This window comes from Triturus cristatus, chromosome 7, assembly GCF_964204655.1.
Source record: "Triturus cristatus chromosome 7, aTriCri1.1, whole genome shotgun sequence".
Lineage (NCBI taxonomy): Eukaryota > Metazoa > Chordata > Amphibia > Caudata > Salamandridae > Triturus > Triturus cristatus.
Genome location: NC_140590.1, coordinates 253,275,916 through 253,299,504, shown reverse-complemented (window position 1 = coordinate 253,299,504; position 23,589 = coordinate 253,275,916). Strand labels below are relative to the sequence as shown.

The following is a 23,589-nucleotide window of genomic DNA, read 5'->3' as shown; positions in this document are numbered from 1 at the left end:
GGCAGAAGTTTCTCGGCACCCAGGAGTATAGGCGGCGGGTCACGGTAATCCGATACCTCAGCAGATTTGCAGTTTCCAGTTGCCCATGTGTCCGTGACCACTTCATGAGAGGGTCCTTTGTGCATGCCACAGGCAGCACGCCAAAATATCACCAAACTTCTCCTCCCTTCAGAGTAGAACAAAGGACACAGAGGGGTTTCACATGTCGTTTATTCGAAATAGGGCATGACCAGTTTCGGCAGACAGCCTTTTTCAAATGCCACAGTTCAAAGCGTGATTTCCCACTGATAGTCTCTTTATGGGCTCCTCGTTCCCCAGTGGTAGGGGGCTCACCTGCACCACATTATCCTGCATCCACCTCCGTAGTCCAATGTCCAGGACTACTTCTCCCATCATGCAGCAGGTTGGAAATCCAATGCAGCGCAGGGGGGAATGACAATGAAAATGCAGGGGATAAACGACCTTGTGTCCCCTACTCTCAGCCACCCAACTCACAGGACAGCGAGTCTGGAGACGTAAGTACAGTGACAGCGTCTCTCCAAGAAATCTTGGCCTGCCAAATGACAGCAGTTTCTCGGCCCCCAGGAGTATAGGCGGTGGGTCACGGTAAATCGAAACCTCGGCAAATTTGCAGTTTCCAGTTGCCCATGTGTCCGTGACCACTTCGTGAGAGGGTCCTTTGTGCGTACCATAGGCAGCACGCCAAAATATCACCAAACGTCTCCTCCGGTCGCCAGTAGGGAGTTATAGCTGGTACCATGTTTCCATAGGAAAAGCATTTTTTTGCTTTACCAATAAGATTAGCTCAGTTTGACGAATTCTTGCAAAAAATTTTAAACTCATTTACTACTCATTACTCTACTACCATAGAGCAGTTAGATGTATCGGCGACTGGTATGAAGCTAGAGGGGGGGGTGGTATTTCTACACATTATGTTAACTATTTCTACCCACGAGAACTGACCTCCAATCTAAAATCTAACCCTCTAAAAGATTTTCCTCTAGACTGGAGGGAAGTAGATTACCAATTCCCTTATCAAAATTTTCCCTCAGTCCACTAGGAGGTTCCAGATTAACAATCACCATCTAAATCAGAGCTTCAATGCATCACATTGGAATAATAACCCCCAGCTACAACAGAGGTTCAATATACCCACCTCTAACCATTTCTCGGTGCTGTGTGGCTTGGAAAACGTAGATTGACTTAGTTCAGAGCAGGTCCCCGTACAAAAACCCAGTACGGTTGACCCTATCACCCACAAAGAGATCGCCCTCCCAAGCGAAAGGACAGAAAGGCAAGAATTGGAAAGTAGCAACTACCTACCATCACCTATTCTAACACCAATCAGAGGAGCTGACACTACCACCGGGGGGAATAGTTGTTGTAGTCGATCCAAGCAGAAGGAGGATGAAGGGCAAAGAGCCCTGGAGAACCCACTCGCAGCGGAGGTAGCTAGCTTAAACAAATGTCCAGACCCTAGAAAGGAAGACAATATAGTACAAACTATGTTTTGGAACATAGCGGGCCTACGTCCAAAAATAACGAATGGAAGTGTTATCGATTTTGCTCAAGATTATCATGTGATTTGTCTACAGGAGACATGGACCACTAATGAACTGCATCTGACTGGGTATAAAACTTATTTTTCAGCGGCAGTCGCAAGTTCTCACGGTCGGGCTAAGGGTGGCCTGACGGTATATATAAAAAATACTATACCAGGGTTAGAAGTAACAGCTCTTAGTTTACACCCCAATTATCAGATTTTGAGACTATCATTCCAGAAGAAGAGGATAATTATTTTGGTAAACACTTATGTTAACCTCCCTGAAAGTGAGAGAGCAAATCTATTCGGGGCTCTCCGCAACAAACTTTCTACTTTGACAAAAAAAATGCAAGGGTCAGTCGTCCCAAGCATCGTTTTGGGCGGTGATTTTAACCATCACCCCTGCGATGCGAAAAATAGCAATATCTGTGGTGTGGAGGAAGAAACAGAAAAGTATACGACCCACTTTATTCATTCGGGGGTAGGAGATCTATTAAATGAAATCTTGTCAGAGTTAGGCCTAGTGATCTTGAACAAAACTAACATCCTTTCTGGGCAGTTATACCCAACTTATTTAGGTAGGGGGTGGGAGTCGACGATCGATTACATATTGGTCTCTGCAACACTTGATAGCAAGGCTCAGAGATTTAGATTGATAATCAACACCCTAAGTGATCACGCTGCTCTGGCCTTTGACTTGGTTGTGGATCAGGGGAAACTAACATCACAATTGATGATGACCGTACTTGCCCAGAATAATATACATCTTACAAAAACTAACGGCTATGCCATAGGATGGGGAAAGATAGACCCAGTAGCCCTGACAAAAAGGGTGGTACATGCGGCATACCCCGCCATTGTGAAGTGCCTAGACACAGACACTGGTGAAGAAGATCTTTTGCACAATTTTAGCTTAATTTCGAAGAAGGTAAAGGATTTTTTAACATGCAATAAAAAAGGGAATAAAGATGGGAAAAAAGGATGGTTCAACCATGAGTGCACCATGGCCCATAAATCCTTAAAAATAGCGTTGTCAAAACCCGTAAGAGACCAAGAGGAGATCACCAGAAGGTCTTATCAATTAGCCTGTAAAACAAGAAAACAGGAATTGAAAAAAGCCATATGGGATCAATTATACGAGAGCTCCCAGAATAGAAATAGTGAGCAGTTCTGGAAGGTGGTGAAGACTCCCTTCCTGACAGATGCAATTGATCACCGAATAGTCGAAGTGGCGATCGAGGGCCCAAAATGGGTAAGCTATTTCTCTAAAGTCTTTGGTAAACTCCCAGGAGTAGACATACCAGAGGAGAATAACCAGAGTCTACAAGACAATTTATTCCCGATTCCCATAAACTTCGAAATCACTGAAGTTATAAATGCTGTTAAAATGAGCAAATGTGGAAAAGCCCCTGGCCCAGACGTAATACCAATCGATTTCTTTAAGTTCAAATTAGATTTGTGGGCCCCAATTTTAAAGAGAGTGTTTGACGCAGCACTGATGCATGGGCTAATTAAAACTTGGACCAAATCGATTATGGTCCCTATATTTAAGAAGGGAAACAGGGAGGAGGTGACCTGTTACAGGCCAATTTCACTATTAGATTCTCTTGGTAAAGTACTGGGCAGAATGGTTCTCCAGCGCTTACAGGAGTGGGTAGACGACCGTAAGATCCTATCCGATATCCAGTTCGGCTTTCGTGAGGGCTTCAGAACAACCGAGCAGGCATTGAACTTATCCTTAATAATGGGAAAGTACGCATCAGCAAAGCAAGGAAGGTTATACATGGTTTATGTTGACCTTTCCGCGGCCTTTGATTGCGTCTCCCATTCGAAGCTTTGGTCAGTCCTCACCGACATGGGTATAGATCCACCCCTTGTAGACCTTCTTCGTGCATTATATTCTAACGCCTCATCCAGGGTCCGCTTTGGAACGCAGGGGGAACTATCTGAGTCCTTTAAGGTGGAGCGGGGCGTGAGGCAGGGTTGTGTGCTGGCCCCCTTTCTCTTCTCCCTCTATACTAATGGTCTTGAGGCAGAGATGTTGAGGGGGGGCCAGGACCTCCCCCGAGTGAAAAATCGCCTGGTGCCAGCGCTTCTTTACGCGGATGATGCCGTGATCCTGGCACGTACCCCGCGTGAGCTGCAGAAAGCTCTGGAAAGATATTCAAGGTTCATGGGACGCTTGGATCTTAAAATAAATATTAAAAAAACATATGTGATAGTGGCAGGAAAGGGAAAGAAAGGGGGAACGTCCATTTCCATTGATAAAGAGAGAGTAGATCTGACTACTCAATATCCATACCTCGGGGTTATGATGGATGAAAAACTCAATTGGAAAGCGGCTATTGAAGCTCGCAAACATCAACTTCTGCGACCAATAATCGCCCTTATAAAATTTTCCCAGAAGCTAGGAAAGAGGCCACCAATAGAGCTGCTCCGTATTTATAAAGCAAAGTGTCACTCCATCGCACTTTATGGCGCGGGGTTGTGGAGACACAAAAACACCAATGCTTTACAGGTAGCAGAGAACACATTTTTGAGAGTCCTCCTGGCGGTACCTAAGCGAGTTTCTACTTTTGCCTGCCACGCAGAACTTGGTTTGCCCCACATCGAGGATTTGGCTAAAATCCAACCGCTTCTGTTGTGGCGCCGCATTTGGACGTCAACAAATAACTCATTCACAAAAGAGATAGTGGCAGACTGTATGTCTTTGGATCATGTGGGGAAAATTGAGTGGCTGGCATATGTAAAAAATCTCCTTGCTGACCTGGGGATGAATAAATATTATGTCTACCCCGAATCAATCGCTGAGATCCCAAAGAAAGATTTAAAGATAAGGGCTCTGAGCTTCATGGAAGAGTTACGGTTGAGCAAGGAGATAACTAAACCATCTGTCCAACATTCCCTAGCAGTAATGACCACCTTGGAAATGGAACCTTATCTGACTTATGTTGACTCACAATTTGAGCGTTTTTTGTTGGCACGATTCAGGCTGAATATCTTCCACAGGCTTGTAGCCTTCCCGAATAGACATACTTGGGAAGAGTGTTTATCAGTGTGCCCCTGTGACGAGACGTCCGAACAATCAACAATGCACACCGTTCTGTTTTGCAAATTTTATAATACACATCGCAAATTATGGCTAATTCCCTTGTTGAGAACTCTCGGTCTCAGAAGATGTCGCCCTGCTATGCTGCACTTGCAATTTCTGAATACCATACTGATTTCGAAAAGTGTCAGCACATTCTTAAAATGTATCTTTAAACATAGAGAAAACCTCGGGTGAAGTAAATTCTGCTACAGTATAAGAGTTTTAGCCATTTATATACACCTTACTTGTTTTATACTGTGTAAAATGTGTTTAACTTGTATTTTATGTGCTTTTATGGTTATTAATGTTTTATAACCGAATAAAGATTTACTACTACTACTACTACTACTCATTTCAGTTGTTGTGTTGAAAGTTTTGGGGGTGATCCGTCAAGCGGAGGCCAAGAAAATGGGAAGATCCCAAAACGCGTTTGTCCCCATGCAATTTCCCATAGGGATTTTGAACACGAATACAGCCCGAACCGCTGAACGGAATTACTCAAAATTTGGCAGAAACATAGCTCTTGGTGCGTAAAGTTTGGTTTTTGTTATTTGGTGTAAATCCATGCAGCAGTTTTAGAAATATTAACTGAAAAACAAATTTGTATATCTAGGTCTGTGGACCCTCCATGGATACAACCACAGGAATCCACGAATTCATGCACCAAAGCAGGGACCTTATTGGCTTCCCCCAACTTGACAGAAAAGTTGCTGCTGCCCTTTTATATCAAGGGAAAAGGTTCCCGGAACTGAAAATGTGCTTGTATACTAATTGAATGGGTCAGGTAAGAGCTTTTCTGACCTCTTGTGCATGTTGTAAATGAGGTGAAAAGATGTTTAATGGGCATTAAAATGCCAGAAAATGTTTCTTGGGCCACGCATGACATCCACGAGGCCCAGCGCAGCCCCTCTGTGAAAATCTGTGACAGATCCACAGATTTTACAGAAATAAAAAAATATATAAATATACTCTCACATCCATTCTGAAACCTATACAGAAACTCACACCTCTTTTGACACCCATACAGACACTCTCACACCCACTCACATACCCATTCAGACACTCTCACACCCACTCTTACACTCTTACACTCATACAGACCCTCTTACACCCAGTCACACAGACACTCTCACACCCAGACACCCATAGACACTCTGACGTCCAGTCCCATACCCATACAGACACTCACACCCACTCTTACACTCATACAGAACCTCTCACACCCAGTCACACACAGGCACTCAACCCCACTCAGACACCCATAGACACTCTCACACCCACTAACATACCATAACATAACATACTCTCAAATCCACTCTGACACCATACAGACACTCTCACACTCACTCTCACACTCATACAGATACTCTCACACCCATACAGACAATCTCACCCAATCACACACACATTCTCAAACTCAGTGTGACACCCATACAGACACTCTCACACCTACTCTGACATGCATACAGATACTCTTACACCCACTCATTACCCATACATGCACTCACACCCACTCTTACACCAATACTGACACTCCCATACCCAGTCAAAAAACAAAATAATAAAAACAGAATTAACAAAATTATTACATATTTCTCACAAAGCATTTGGATATGTTCTTTCATTTAAAATAGTTCTTTAGAATAATATTTTAAAATGAAAAAACTGTACAAAAAAGCAAAAAACATACAAAGTATAAATGAACAAAAATTGCTATTTTAAATAAAAAAGTATAAATAAAAAAAATCAATAAAAATGTAAACTGCATATGTACAAAATATCTTGAAATAAATGGTAAAAATAAAAAAATGAAATACTACAGTTACAAGACATGAACTTAAAAAACATTAGAAATCTTCTGAAAAACTCCAACGGTGACATGGTTTTTATACTTAAAAATTTGTTTTTTAAAAACCTTAGAAATTCACTGAAAAAACCAAAGGTTACAGGGACATTATTGTTAGGCTCAGATTTCACTCATACAAAACCATAGACGTTCAGCAACTATAGTTACCTGCGCTAACTACAACTTAGCCCCCCACAATGCACTGCTTATGACCGCACATATTACATCACCTCATGACATGGTCAGTTACATCACTGATGACATTAGTGATATCATCCACAGAACCGCTCACACACCCACTCACACACCCGTGTAATCTCTCATACACCCACTCACATACCTGCACAAGGACTCATATACCAATTCAAAGACCCATACAACCACTCACACACCTACTCACTCAGTCATAGAGCTACTCACCCACCCACTCATTCACCTATACAGTTAGTTACACAACTCACACAGCCACACACACCCATATAGCTACTTGCACACTCACTTATTCAACCATACAACACTCACACAGCCATTCACTCACCAATACAGCCACTCCCACACTTATACAGACAGTCACACAGCCAGTCAGATGACATGCAATCTAACACAACCATAAACTCGCCCATGAAACTAGTAACCCACCAACACACATACCCACACAACCACTTACATATCTATTCACACATTAATATAACCACTTACACACTTACACACCCACCCAATCACTTACCCATACAACTACTCACAGACACTCACTTTCCAATACAGCCACTCACACACCAACTCACTTAACCAAACACCTACTCAAACAGCCACTCACTCACCCATACACCTACCCATATACTCACTCGCCCACACCTACGGCCATTGATAAACCCACTCACCCACCCACAGTGACACTCACACAGCCACTCACACACCAACTCACTTAACCAAACACCCACTCAAACTGCCATTCACTCACCCATAAACCCACTCATACACTCACTCACCCACCCATAAACCCACTCATACAGTCACTCATCCATAAAGCGCCACTGACACACCCACTCACTGACCCATAGTGCTACTCACATTGCCACTGTCACTGATGCACCCACCCATACAGCCTCTCACATACCCACTTACTCACCAATACAGACACTCAGACAGCCATACAAACACCCATACAAACATGCACACATCTACCTATTTATCCATATAGCCACTCACACAGCCACTCAAGCACCCATACAGCCACTCACACACCCACTCCCACACTGATACAGATAGCCAAATAGCCACTCAGATGAGAACCACTATCACTCATTAGTAGTACAAAAAGAATAGTAATTAAACGTATGTAGTAGCTCAGTATATATCTTTAAGTCTCTGAAACGTTTAAGAAACACACTCACTGGATGATGTCATCAGAGATTTCATTTGAGATGTTATCAGTGATGTCACTGACCATGTCATGAGTGATGTGATATGTGAGGTCATAAGCAATGCATTGCGGGGATGTAAATTACAGTTTTAAGGTAACTATAAGTGCTGAATTTCTATGGTTTTGGACAAGTAAAATCTGAGCCTAACTATAACGTCCTTGCAATCTTTGGTTTTTTTACAGTGAATTTCTACTGTTTTTTTTAATTCTATTTTCTAACTATAACGTCTGTGTAACTTTTGTTTTTTTCAGTGAATATATAACAAGTCCCTGATGTGTTACAGATTTAATATGTAAAACATGGCATTTTAGATTTTCAATTTTTTGAATTATGAAAAAAATGTGATAGACAAAATATAAGCGAATATGACATACAATCCCATTATGTGATAAGTGGGGCCACCTCCAACAGTTACAAACATTAATTTTGATAAATTTAAACTTGATGACAAACTCATCCGTACCCTTTTAAAAAGTGGGTTAATGTATCTATTTTTTAATGAAGTTGTACATATTTTTAAAATGGTTTTGTGAATACATTTTGCCAGCTGTAAGATTTGAAACAGTATGATAATTTTCAGAATTTCAATAAAGATATTTTTATTTAATAAAAGAATGAAGTCCTCTCTTTTCCTGTGTCCCTTGTCTAAGGGCCTAATTAGGACTTTGGCGGTGTGGGAGCAGGCTGCCACGCCACTACCCCTCTCCCACATCGCCAAAGTCGATTGCCACCCACCCGCCCAAATAGGAGTTTACTACTGGTCTGGCGGGCGGTCTTTGGTTGTCCCCAGCGGTTAGCCTTAGAAAGGATTCACAATGGGAACGTCAAAGCACATTCCTGCATGACATGGAATGCGAAGTCCATGCTGTGCAGGAACTGGGGGTGCATGCAGACAGGGGGCATCCCATGTGCCCCCTGAATGCATCTGACCATGAGGCACCAGGGGGCTCTGTAGGGCCCCCTTAGCTTCCTCACCACCATGAAAACTGTGCTGATGAGGTAACTCGTAATATGCATGGCGGAGCCACAGAGGCACCACCAGCATAATGCGGGTCTCTAACTGTCGCACCAATGATGAGGGATCACAGCTCCCCGGCGGTTGCGGCGGTCCATCACCAAGGTTGTAATACGGCAGTCGGACTGCCGATGCGACGTTTGCCGCACTGCCACCTTGGGTTTGGCGGCCCATTGGACCACCAAACTCATAATCAGGCCCTAGGTCTTGATCATGTACAGGAGCTATGTATTAATCTCCCTCGAACAATTACATCCATGTCTAATAAATGTTCCACCACTGACATTCCACCATGTACTTTAATATTATGGAGTGACCGTTATGCAACTAACTTTTGCTATACTATTGATGGAGTGCACAGATGTGTCCCTCCAGTGAGACTGAGACCTCAGAGTCTTGGTTTCAGTATCCCAAAACAATATACTATGATACTTCTGGTTTTGTGGTGGAGGACATTGAATTGTTCCTCACTGTATGTCTTATAGATTGAAATGCAAATCATGGTGGCACAGGATAACCTTGATCACCTATAAAAAATAATGAGACTCAGATTTAGAAGATAAAAACAAATAATAACAGATTTACAAATAATAAAAAAGTTATAAACACATTTTTTGTAAACTACATCATGATAAATAAAACATTATTGAGAAAGCTGTCATTGGATTTTTTTTTTATACAGTAATATAGCAAAATGTGATACTCAACCACTAATATTTTATATCCATACATGACATTCTCAAAATTCTTTGCTAATTGTGTAATAGTGGAAGATATATAAATCATATTAAAGCAGTAAAGCAATGGATTGCATCACATGTAGCTTGCACACTGATAAAATAGTCCTTCCTCTTTCTGTTTCAACCTTAGCATGAGCGATCAAGGTGAGATGTGTGCAATGTATGGCATCTAGGACATGTGGAAAGTGTGTAATGGCATTGAATTGTGTGCTACCATGCAAGAGTTTGTCCTTGTCTTGGAAAATATAGGTGCTCAAGTGCAAAGGAAAGAACGGAATTTAAAACAAGTGCCAGAAGTCTGCAGTTTTTGTATAGCGTGGAGCTACCCGAAGGCCTCCCACCGCTGTCACAGCTACCGTAGAACATTCAGGGAATAAAATGATTCCCCAAACAGCCAGATCTTTAATGCTTTGCTCCAAATGGACAGTTCAAGAGGCAGGGATTTCCAGAGTTTGGACACCAAAAAGAATGTAGAGCGTCCACCTCAGCGCAATCTGTGAATCCTAGGAATCTTAAGTAGATGGGCGGAGACTGATCTAAGAAGCCTTCTGGGCATGTACAAGGATGCTAATGATCGTAGCAAAGAAGAACCTCTACTATTTATTGTCCTATGCATGATACAGAGGGATTTAAAATGAATTTCGCACACCACCGGAAGCCAGTGGAGATCCTTGAGGGCCTTAGTAACTGATTGACACTTAGGTGTGTCAGTGAGAAGTTGAGCGGCTGGATTCTGCACGATTTGCAGCCTTTTGTCAACATAGCGCGATGAGCCAAGCTATGTAGCCATCCCACAATCAAGGCGTGCCAGCACCAAAGTCTGGATAATCACTGTTCTTGTTGTGACAGGGGGGAGCTTGAGAACTTTCCACTACATTCTCTGGATGCTGGCAGAAATTGTTTTGGCTTGATATTCCATTATACGATTATGGTCTAGCCACACCCCCAGGCCCTTAAATGGGCCTGAAGAGGTCGGCAGATTGCTCAAACATTCTGGAAAAGACATTGGGACACTACTCTGGATGTTAATACCCAACAACATGACTTTTGTCTTGTCCTCGTTGAGTTTTAATTTACAGCCTGCCATCCAGCTGCCGACTTCCTGGAGCCACAGATTTAGGAATAGATGTTTAGAGGTGTGGTTGGATGAGATAGACATGGCCAGTTGGGTGTCATCGGCGACCAATGGCAAACTAAAGATTGCACAATGTCAGCATAGGGGAGCATGTACAGATTAAAAAGGGTGGTACTCGGGGAGGATGCCTTAGGCACCCCACAACTGAGGGCAAGGCTTATTGAATAATGGGTCTAATCTAAAACCTGAAAGGTTCGAACCCTCAGAAAGGAGAAGAGCCATTCAAGTGCTCTGTACCCTACACCGGCATTGAAAACTCTCTGGATGAGGGTTAAATGATCAATGCTGTCAAAGGCAGCACTTAGACAGAGAAGGATAATGGCTGCAGATTCTTCCTGGTCCAAGAGTTTCCTTAATTCCTCGACCACGACCAATAGTGCACATTCAGCGCTGTGTTGTAGTCCAAACCCCATTTGCGTGGGATGAAGCACTGCTTGAGATTCGAGAAAGGCTGAAAGAGTCTTGATGACATATGTTTCTAGAATTTTTGTAACTCCCGGTAGCAAAGAGATAGGCCTATAGTTATTTAAACGCAGGGGGTCGAGATTCAGCTTTTTCACTTTGTGAAATCCCAGTCACTTCTGAATATGTCTGCTGGAAAGCACCAGATGATAGCAGATGTAGTACTCCAAGCAACTCTATAAGTTCTGGAATTGCATGTGGTATGTGAATTGTTAGCTGAAGCGAAAGGTCATATTTTTTAAGTTTGTCCAGAATGAGAGGAACGCTACAATTGTAGTGTTATTTTATTTATTTCTCACGTTTACCAATCAATATCACCTTAGTCTTAAACTTTTTTTCTTTGCACTGACTTCTCCTTGCATTAGTCAAAGATCTTTGTAGAAACTGTTGTCAGAGTTTGCAGATCATGATCTGTATCCCCTATTCACATTTTAAAATGTATTTCTTTAAAAAAAGAAAATGACATCTGCCCATTATAGTCTGCAACAGGCTGTCAAAAATGTTGATTTTTGCATGTAAAAACTCTTTTTTCAAAAATGAAAAGTCCAATATACAGTTTATAAAAAGTGCTCTTGCATCCAGAGCATGGGCAGGACAATTCAGTTCTTTTGACTAGAAATAAAGGTCTACTCTCACAAATATAATAGAGCTATCCTGTAAGCACCTAATGGGGACAGTTATACCACTGGGAAGTGCAAAGTCCTCACCCATATAATGTGGCTTGCTTTATCATTGCGCATTCCCATGCTTAAACTCATATGAGTCCAAGTGTGCTACAACCACTAGTAGGTGGGGGTGAAGGTTTTTAAATTCTATTTTAGAAGGAGACACAATCACCAGTGCCAGATAATACAGTTAAAACAGTCTTCAGTAGTCCAATCTCACGATTTGTTAATGGACACTTTGACTTGATGAAAATATAAGAGATAACAACATAGGTTATCAATGATGGGTTGGGGCTATTAGTACACTATCATCTGAACTGGTCTACATGTTTAGGACATGATCAATGACACAGGACTCCATAAAAATCTACCTTTCAATCCATGGTGTGACAGTTACCTTCTGAAATTAAGGCGTCTAAACAGGCAATCATACATGACATCAAGACTAAATCGAAAGATTCTAAAATGTAAACAACAAGGAAAAAGTAGCACTAAACCAACTGGGCAATAAAGAAGCAATTATAATAAAGCCCACTGACAAAGTTGGAGCCATTGTACTACAGAACACCACTACTTACAACCATATGTGTCAGTGGTTATTGAATGACAGTTCAAACTGCAGGATCTTTCCCCAGGATCCTACTCCAAGACTTTTAAAAACAATAAAAATAATGGTTGTAGGTGCATTGAAACAGTATGGATTACCTGAAAAGAAGTGGATTTCCTGATCAGGCCCCAAAATACCCTTTTTTTATAAGATCGCAAAGATTGATATAGAAATATGACCCCAATTCCTAGGACATCCAATTGTGTCCAGGATTGGTTCATTCCTTGAACTGCTCACAATTTAGTGCCTTATTTACAAGAAAGTAATGAAATGTGGTGCCGCAAGCCATTTGGCTGCACTGTGCTGTGTTATTTTCAAAGCACAGAGATGGACCATATTTACAACAATATGACATATCCCTGAGCTCTACCCTGCGCACACGCACTATTGGCTGCCGCGTGCCAGCGCAGGCACCCTTGCACCATGGTGCGAGGGTGCCTGCGTTGCGGGGATGATTGTTTTTGTGCAGGAAGGGACACCTTCCTGCACAAAAAACAATCATAAGAGGTGTTTTCCTCTTTCCAGGCGTCCAGGTTTACGAAACGTTGTAAATCTGGGAATGCGGCAGAATCAATGGGTGTTGCGTAGAAACACCCAGAGCAACAACCATGGCACGCCCCTTTTATGCAAAGTGCTGCGGGAAAAGGGACCGTATTTACCAGGCTATGAAAAGCCATGCAGGGTTGCTTTAAGTGGCCTCGTAAATATGCGGCATCACACTGCGCCACCGGTGCGTCAATAAAAGTAACTCACCGGCGGTGTATGGGGCTTGTAAATAGGCCCCTTAGTGGCTATCATTTACAACTACTGGTGCATGTTACGCCATAATTTTCAAATGCAACCATAAGATTTATTGACCTGATACCATTCAATCCAGAAGAAAATCTGTTGTTCGGACTCAATAGCGAGTCATTGTACATTGGTATATCCCAGAATGAAGCCATCAGTGCGATTGGAAAGATAATATTTAGTGAAGATTGGGAATACAAAGCTCCCAGGAAGTTTATCATTTTCTTGATTCATACGGGTTTCAAAGAAAACTAATATGAATTCAACAATACACTGTACCTCCAGACTCATCGTACTTCTATAGGGAGAACCAGTCTCGGTGGTTTGAATGTCCATGATTTTCAGACGCAGTACATTTGCTCCATAACTAACCATTTAGAGGAAACGTCTGTTTATGGCATAAGTGTATAGGTGATGACCTGATCATTTGAAAAGGTGACAATGTATCATTTTGATCAACACCTGCAACCTTTTTTATATATGTACCCATAATATGTCACGTACTGGTCTTTCCTTCTTTGATATGGAGATTGTACCATCTAGACAAGTATTGACAACAATAGTCAATCATAAGCCAAATGATAGGAATAGTCTGTTACACCACGAACGTTTTCATCCTAAATTATTGCAGGCAAGGGCAATTTTTAAGACTGCAGTTCACAGCTTACACATTATTGACTTTGATTCCGAAGCCAGACTATTGTCCAAAAAACTGCTGAATCGGAGTTATCCACACAGTATCATTGAAGAGGCATCAAAACATGCAAGGAACAATAACAAAAGGCCTTGTTGGAGAGATACGCAAGAAAAGAATGTGACAACGACAATCTCATTTGTGTAACCACATTCAACACATTTTCCAACACTGTTAAAAAGTTATCAACAAACATTGGAGTATTGTAGGTTCAAGCTATTTATGGATTAAAAACCTATGTTTTGTTTCAAGGAGAGCACGAGTATCCAGGATTTGATCATTCATTCTAGGCCATCAACCAAAAATAAAGTGGAACGACAATACACTTTGGATCATGTACAGTGTGGCAGCTGTAACGTCTGTAGGTTTGCCACCACCACAAAACAAACTGATGTGGGTCTAAAGACATCATGGATCTTGAAAAAAAACATATGAATTGCAATTCAAAAGGTGTTATTTACCTAATGACATATCCATGCGGACTACCGTATATAGGTATGATCAGTGAAAAATGAAAACAACGATAGGCGAACACAGGAGCATAATAAAATACAGTAGATCAGCTAACATTCAAACTAATCATTTCCTTGAAACAAAACACGCTGATATTGACTTGAAGTGGGCAGTCTTTGAAAAACCTGAAATTCCAAGTAGCCAAAAAAAATCCCATTAAAAAACCTAGTGGAATGTGAACAAAGAGGTATATACAGAATTAACAATTCACATAAGGGTCTGAATGATGACATAGCTTGGTACCAGATCGATATTTTGAAACACAATAAACATATCCAAGGCTAGATATGGACATTTGGTCATACATGACAAATTATATACTCAGCTTTTGGGTCTTTTTATCATCCATAATCTAAAAATGCCACTGGGTTGAAGTAAGGTTAAAACTCCTTTATATAAGAGCACCTTATAATCTGGCTGGCAGGAAAGAAGGCTCACAACAACTGCCTCTCCCTGTTCAAAGGTAAGCATTCTAAAGAAGCAAAGGAGGAATAAAGAAGTATTCTACATTCCACGTGTGAAAGTGTTAGAAATGGGAGTCTCTCTTTGGCAAGGGCTTGCACCTTTGTCCAAATAGGGACCCTTCTTCTTAGTCAGGGTAAGGGAGTTACACTCCTAAAATAACCCCTGCTCACCCCCTTAGTAGCTTGGCACGAGCAGTCAGGCTTATCTTAGAGGCAGTGTGTAAAGCATTTGAACATAACCAACAGTAATACAGTGTGAGCACTACAAACGGACAACACACCCGTTTAGAAAAATATTCAATACCGTTATAGCCTTGAAAAGGAATCAATTCCATGTACGGCTAATTAGTTACATTTTAATAGCGTATTGTTGTGAAAAATGCGTCCTCATATTATTTAAAACAAATCCATTAAATTGGTACTTGCTAGTAAAGATGTCTTTGTTCCTTCGTTGTGTCAGGGTTACCTAACCCATACAAACTCTAGCTGCTTCTGAAAGTGCTCCAAAAGTTACTGACAGGCAGGCCTCCCGCTCCACGAGTGACGAAAGCCACCGGGGCATGCAGTGGCCCAAACTTAGCCAATTCCTCAAAAGAATAAACAGGCAGCCGTTGGGCGTCCGTAAACCATGAACTTTATGACCTCAAATGAGAATTGAATGATGGACGTCTCAGTCAAACGAGTCGGGGCTTGTTCACCGAGTCACCGTTCACATATTCCAAAAGAAACTCACACTGCCTTCAGTGTGTAAGAAAGCAAGCCCTTCAGTCGGAGCAAAGTGTAAGTTCTTTATTCCAGCAGGTACCAAATTCAAGCATTACGCATTTCGACCGTAAGGTCTTAATCAGATGCAAAAATGGAGAACAATTGTTCACTTGTTTAAATACTCAAATATCCAAAATATAAAGAAAGAACTAACGTGCTCACTGTAGTAGGTGGTTTGTTCAAAACATCCATAGTAATTACATATTCAAATAACGTGGGTGATCAGCGATTTTATATTTCTTATGCTCTTATTATATATGTCCCAATATTATTGATAGTCAAATGTTCAAATTCATTACTGATCACTATCTTTCACACTTACTGGGACTACCTAGTCCACAATGCATTCTGTTGAGCTTTTGAGCACCGGTTTGTCCTTTCATTTTTACAGTCACTTTCGTGATAGCTTTATCACAACATAATTGCACTGCAATACCGTTACAGCCTTGAAAAGGAATCAATTCCATGTACGGCTAGTTGTGACATTTTAATAGCGTATTGTTGTGAAAAATGCGTCCTCATATTATTTAACCCCTTCCCTGCTCATGACGGAACCGTTCCGTCATGAGCCACGGTTGTCGTGTGCTCATGACGGAACGGTTCCGTCATGACAATCCTGCCGGCGGCCGCTCCGCCTGCGCGGCGCTGTTTCCCCGCCTGTGCGGGGCGACAACGCAAATGGGCGGAGTCATGACGGAACCGTTCCGTCATGAGCACAGCTCAACTGTGGCTCATGACGGAGCGGCTCCGTCATGAGCACAGGCCCGCCGCGCTGCCCCCCTGCCCCCCCCAGCGCTGCAGCGGAATGTCCGCAGCAGCGAAGGGGTTAAAACAAATCCATTAACTTGGTACTTGCTCGTAATGATGTATTTGTTCCTTCGTCGTGTCAGGGTTACCTAACCCAAACAAACTCTGGCTGCTTCTGAAAGTGCTCCAAAAGTCATTGACAGGCAGGCCTCCCGCATCAGCCATCAGCATGAATGATTCATTGGTCGGTATTGTGAATCATTCATCTGATGGATCAATCAGTCATAGAACACTAAGAGAACATGCATTTTCCTACTAGGGCGCAATTGTGAATTATGTATTATTTTTACTGATGTATTAATCAGTCATAGAGTACATAGAGATTTGGCAACACAGTTTTATTTATTTATCTGTCAACACCGAATCATGGGAAACTGTATTTGTTCATTCAGTATGGATGTAAATTCTGACTAACAGGTGAAACTGTATTGAAGGTCACCATTTCAAAATGGATGACATTTTTCTTCTCTGTAATGAAGCAGTTGGGATATGTAGTCTTACATTTATTTTTGGTGGAAGTGCACTGTATGTAATTGATTGCAACTAACAGTCCTTTGACCCGTGACCAAGGTGCGGCTGCACCGAAAGCGTCGGGCGTTTGGCTTGCCACATGCTAAAATGAAAAATCTTGCGTGAATGGAATTGGCTTGAGCATCGTTTGTCTAACTGACAGGGAATTTGTGGTGTATATATATTCACTGAAAAAACCATAGGTTTCAGGCACGTTATAGTTAGAAATTAGCATTTAAAAAACCTTAGAAATTCACTGAAAAAACCATAGGGCATTGTTTGGGAGATTTATACATGGCTAGTCCAGGCCGTGGGAAGGTCGCACCGCCCTTCAGGAAGATCAGAGGGGCCCGTCTTACCTGAACCGTTCGGTGAGAATATGGCACAGCTGGTTCCTTATACTACAGGAACAGGATTGTTACTCTGAGGCCCACTGGAGGGCTTTAATTGGGTCCTGGAAAAAGATTTGAAAGTGCACATAAATTAGGGGTGGGCGGAATTTGCGGAATTAACCTTCGCAAATTATCGCGAGAATGTTTAAAATTATCGCAAACAAGCAGAAATATCGCGAAGATGCGGAAGTTTTTTTCCGGCATGTTCGCGAGATTTTCTGCATGGTTGCGGGTCGCCAACTTACCCATGTGGTTGCTTGCGGGCGCGGCCATCTTGTTTTGAGTTGTTCTCGCGGTGCATGATCGCGAGAAGAAAGACGTGATCGCGCGACGCATGACGTCACTGCGGGCGCGAACTGTCGCGAGACAGCGCAAATGGCTAAAAACAATACAACATCTCATGGAGAACGCGACCGGATCAAGAAAACTTGTCGGCGAACGCAGGGATTCAGGTAAGGCGATCGCGCGCGCGCGAGAATGTATCATTTTACAGCGCGAGCAAGAAACAAATTATCGCCAAGCTGCGGAAACCGGAATTTTTGACATTTTCGCGCTCTCCGCGGAACGCAAAAATGTCAAATTATCGCAATTTCCGCGAACGGAACGAAATTTTTGCCCAGGCCTAACATAAATCCACTGGAGGAAATAATTAACTTTGATTGTACCACAAGTTCCGGCATGCACTGTAAAGATTTCTATCAAGAATGGCACACCGGAGGCCCTTTAAGTTAAGTGAAATGCAGGGAACTGTGGGAGTTGAACATTATTGATGCACGCAAACTGCCTCTGATGAAAGAGCTTGAAGGCTCAGAAACGCGTCAGGCAGCAGGACTAAGCCATCGGAGTGAAAATGCCTGTTCCTTTTGAATAAATGATTTTGACTAAATCACCTGCTGGAGGAGTGCGTGTGCAAATGCATGCGCATTGTTTGGGAGATTTATACACGGCTAGTCCAGGCCGTGGGAAGGTCGCACCGCCCTTCAGGAAGATCAGAGGGGCCCGTCTTACCTGAACTGTTCGGTGAGAATATGGTGCAGCTGGTTCCTTATACCACAGGAACAGGATTGTTACTCTGAGGCCCACTGGAGGGCTTTAAGTGGGTCCTGTAAAAAGGTTTGAAAGTGCACATCAATCCACTGGAGGAAATAATTAACTTTGATTGTACCACAAGTTCCGGCATGCACTGTAAAGATTTCTATCAAGAATGGCACACGGGAGGCCATTTAAGTTAAGTGAAATGCAGGGAACTGTGGGAGTTGAACATTATTGAAGCACGTACACTGCCTCTGGCAGAAGGACTAAGCAATCGGAGTGAAAATGCCTGTTCCTTTTGAATAAATTATTTTGACTAAATCACCAGCTGGAGGAGTGCGTGTCCAAATGCATGGGAATTGTTTGGGAGATATATATATTCACTGAAAAAACCATAGGTTTCAGGCACGTTATAGTTAGAAATTAGCATTTAAAAAACCTTCGAAATTCACTGAAAAAACCATAGGTTTCAGGGGCGTTATTGTTAGTTGGACATTTCACTCGTGCAAAGCCAGAGAAATTCCCCTCTGATAGTTAGTTCAGCTAACTATAACTCGCGCCCCCGCAATGCACTGCTGATGATGTCACATATTACATCACTCATGACATGGTCAGTGACATCACTGATGACATCAATGATGACATCTCAAATGACATCACTGATGACATCATCCAGTGACTGTGTGTTTCTGTAAAGTTTAAATATGTTTAATATATATAGGCAAAGGCGTATTGAAGAATGAGTGGGTGTATAAGTGTCTGAATGGATGATTTAGTAGGTGCGTGACTGACTCTATAAGTGAGTGATTAAACATATCTTACTGAATGCATGGGTTAGTGACTAAACTGTGTGAATGTCTGTATCCGTCTGTCGGTTGGTGTGTAAGCGAATGCATGGGTGTATGAATAGCTACATGAGTGTCTATATGGGTTATTGATTGGTTGTCTGAGTATCTGTATGGGTGCCTGAGTGTTTGTGTGGGTGGGGTGTGTGTGACTCTGTCCATAGATGTGTGAGTGGGTGATTTACTGGGTGCATGGTTTCAAGAGTTCATCTGTGATGGACTGTAGGGGTGGGTGAGTGTGTGTATGGGTGTGTTAGTGAGTGAATGTATATCTCAGTGGTACATGTGTGAGTAACTACATATGTAAAATGCAGTATATATGTGTGTTGGAGTATATAAATGGCTGTAAGTGAGAGTGTGTGATTGTGAGAGTGGCTGTATGGATGAGTGTGTGCATGTATCAGTGATTGTATAAGAGCATAAGAATGTGCTAGTATTTGTATGAGTAAGTGAGCGAGTGTGTGTATAACTGTATAGGTGAGTAAATGGCAGTGTGATTAATTATTTGCATGACTGACTAGGTGTGTGAGTACCTCTATGGATGAGTGGTGGTTTGTGAGTGTCTGTATAGGTGTATGAGTGCATATGATAGTCCTGTACTGAGTGACCATAAGTATGAGTGACTGTACGGATGAGTGAGTGGATGTGTGTGTAAACCTAAGAATCGGTGAGTGGGTATGCAGTCATTGGTATTGGAGTGTCTATGGTTTTGAGAATGGCAGTCTGTAATTTAGAGTGGGTGTATCAAAGGTTATATTAGGGTGCGAGAAGAAGCATCAAATTATCACATGGATTATGTCATCAGTGATGTCATCAATGATGTCATCAGTGATGTCACTGACTATGTCATGAGTGATGTAATATGTGACAGCATCAGCAGTGCATTGCGGGGGCGTGAGTTATAGTTAGCTGAACTAACTATAACGGGGAATTTCTCTGGGTATGTACGAGTGAAATGTTCAACTAACTATAACGTCCCTGAAACCTATGTTTTTTTCTATGAATTTCTAAGGTTTTTGAAATGCTAATTTCTAACTATAACATGCCAGAAACCTATGGTTTTTTCAGTGAATTTCAAAGGTTTTTTAAATGCTAGTTTCTAACTATGCCTACAGAGGTAGGACATGTGAAGAAAGAAGAAAAAAACACAGAAAGAAGCAAAAGAAATGCAGAAAGAAGCAACAGAAGTCCACTAATATGAAGAAAAGTGCAGGAAGAAGCAAGACATGTGCAGAAAGAACCAACAGAGGAGCAGAAAGAGGCCTTGTTGCAAAATCATCCTGTGCCCACAACTTTTTCTGATGGGTACAGGTGGTATTGGACTCTGACTAACCAGGCCTAGAGTCAGTGCTATGCTAAAAGACACTTAGAATACAGTGAAAACACCTACATACACTAGGGTACACTATGCGTTGAGGTACCCCTGTGATTAGCATGACTTCCTCTGTAAGGCCCTACTACATAATAGGGCAGGGGGATTAAACCTACCTCTAAGTCAGAGGTGCAGAAATATGCTACTTTAACTAGTAGTAGCGTTTGCAGAGTGGTGGAGAAAGGGTGATGGGCATCCTACCAACGCTCAGGAATTCCGCTGCGTAGGACTTACAGGAGGTACCAGGAGGGATTCTTGGCCCGCAAACTCCCTCAGGACTAAATTGGACTTCATTCCCCATCCTGTAGTCTGCCACAAGGCACGTTTGCAGAGTGGTAGAGAAAGGGGGGCATGGCCTCCGAAGACGTCTTAGCAAACCCACTGTGTGGGACGTACTGCAGGTAACAAGAGGGGTAGTTGGCCCCCAACGACATCCTTGGGGGACAACTTCCCAAACTATTACCTCCAGTCAGTCCCAAACAGCAGCATTGGTAAGTACTCGTACCAGGCCACGCCCACTTTGCCCACCACTCTACAAACGCACTCCCTGGCACGCGCTTGGATGGGGATTGAAGTCCCCTTCACTGCTGGGGGTCCTTTAGGGGCCAACTACCCTACCCTTTACCTCCAGGAAGCCCCACACAGTGGGATTGGTGAGAGGTAGACAAAGGCCATGCCCCCTTTCTCCACCACTCTGCAAACACGCCCCCTGGCGCGTTGTAAGTTGGGGGATTAAGTCCCCTTGAATCCTGAGGGTCCCTGGGGTCCAACTAGCCCACCAGGTACCTCCAGTAAGCGCCACAGAGCTGCGTTTCATAGAGGTATAAAAAGGGGCATGGCCTGGGACATCTCTCTGCAAGCGAGAGTGGTCGGGAGGGTGCGTGGATCCTCCATGCCTCTATATATCGAAACTTTTATTTTTTGATTTTCTCAGAAACTACTGATCGGATTTACACCATTAAAAAAAGGGGCCTTTCTGAACCAAGCACTACCTTTTTGTCAAATTTGGTATAATTCCGTTCGGCAGTTCGAGCTGTAGCCATGTCTAAAGTTTCCTATTGGAAATGCATTTTTCAACCTCTATTATTTTGAATTTCTCAGGAACTACTGAACGGATTTACACGATTTGACAAAAAGGTCTCTTTCTGAACCAACGGCTACCTTTTTGCCAAATTTGGTGTAGTTCCGTTTAGCAGTTTGGGCTGTAGTCGTGTCTAAAGTTTCCTATGGAAAATAACATGGAGAAAACACGTTTCGGGACGCCCCTTTTTTCTCGGCCCCCGCTTACCGAATCACCTCAAACCTTTCAGGATAGGAGCTGACCGGAGCACCCCACGAGTTTTGAAAATTTCACGAAGATTCATCATCCGGCGCCAAAGTTATTGGGAAAACAAAAGACGCTTTTTCTATGGAAACTAGGTCCTAACTATAACGACCTACTGGCGACTGCCAGTAGGTAATATATATATACATATATATACATATATATATATATATATATATATATATATATATATATATATATATATATATATATATACAGCTCGCAGAATCCCTTACTCCGTCCGGAGAAAAAGGCAACAGCACTCGCGGTTTCAGTTTTTCAGGGCCAGTTTTATTCCTTAGCGCTTCACAGACGCGTTTCGGGGTTTCCCTTCGTCAGTGTGTTAACGATCTAAAAAGCGCGGCGCCATTTTTATATACAAATTTACATGTTTCAAAAAGGTTGCAAGCAAGGAAGGACTGACACGCCCCTACGTATTTCTTGGGCGCCATCTTTCTCGGACGGAGTAAGGGATTCTGCGAGCTGTATATTTCACACGGAGCACCACCGTGCAACAACAGCACCCGCCAGCGAGTGATCCGTTTTCTTTGGTGCAGTGGAGCAAGCATATATATATATATATATATATATATATATATATATATATAATTCACTTAAAAAACCATAGGTTTCACACATGTTATAGTTAGGTGGATATTTCACTCGTAAAAAACCAATGAAATTCCCCCTTTATAGTTAGTTCAGATAACTATAACTCGCGCGCCCGCAATCCTGCTCATGACGTCACATATTACATCACTCATGACATGGTCAGTGGCATCACTCATGACATCACTGATGACATCATCCTTGTGATAGAGTGGCGGTCGCGCGAGTTATAGTTATCTGAACTATAACTTTCATTGGTTTTTTATGAGTGAAATATCCACCTAACTATAACATGTGTGAAACCTTTGGTTTTTTAAGTGAATTTGCAAGGTTTTTTAAATGCTAATTCCTAACTATAACGTGTGTGAAACCTATGGTTTTTTCAGTGAATTTGTACGGTTTTTTAAATGCTAAGTCATGTATGTATTATTTTTTTTTATATATATTTATTTTACAATAAACTACGTATTAATTCTTTTTTTTTTTTTTGGTTTTTCACCGTGCACGCACGGTGCGCGCACCCCCTTGATTTTTTTAAAAAAAATGTAAATGTTTTTTTCTGGCTTCGGGGTCCTTCAGGGACCCCCTGCAAAGGCTAGGGGGTCAGGAACTCTCTACCCTGCCCCCTTTTCATGTTCGCCATCTTCCTTTTTCACTCTCGCACTGAAAACAAACAAAATGGTGGCCTACACTTCCTGATTTTGACCGATTCGAATGTTGACTGACATGTAACCACCAATTAGAATTACGCTCGCGCACGTTAGGGTGCGCGCACGGTGCGCACACGGTGCGCGGCTATAGATATGTATGTGCTTTTAACTGCAATTTTCTCAGGAACTACTGAACAGATTGACACCATATTGACACCATATATCCAAAAGGCACATGCCTGACCTGAGGACTACCTCTCTGCCAAATTTCAAGTAACTCTGTTCAGCCGTTCGG

At 42.3% G+C, this 23,589-nt stretch overlaps 1 protein-coding gene across 1 annotated transcript in view; it reads right to left on the bottom strand.

Annotated features, from left to right (window-relative positions):
- C7H19orf81 (chromosome 7 C19orf81 homolog) overlaps positions 1 to 23,589 on the bottom strand; it is a 565,104-nt gene that overhangs the window by 174,115 nt on the left and 367,400 nt on the right. Inside the window, exons 4-5 of the mRNA XM_085614338.1 lie at positions 13,614 to 13,632; positions 12,708 to 12,757 (exon numbers count right to left, since the gene is read on the bottom strand). Of these exons, the coding sequence (XP_085470464.1) occupies positions 12,708 to 12,757; positions 13,614 to 13,632 (69 nt within the window). The remainder of the gene's footprint in view (positions 1 to 12,707; positions 12,758 to 13,613; positions 13,633 to 23,589) is intronic.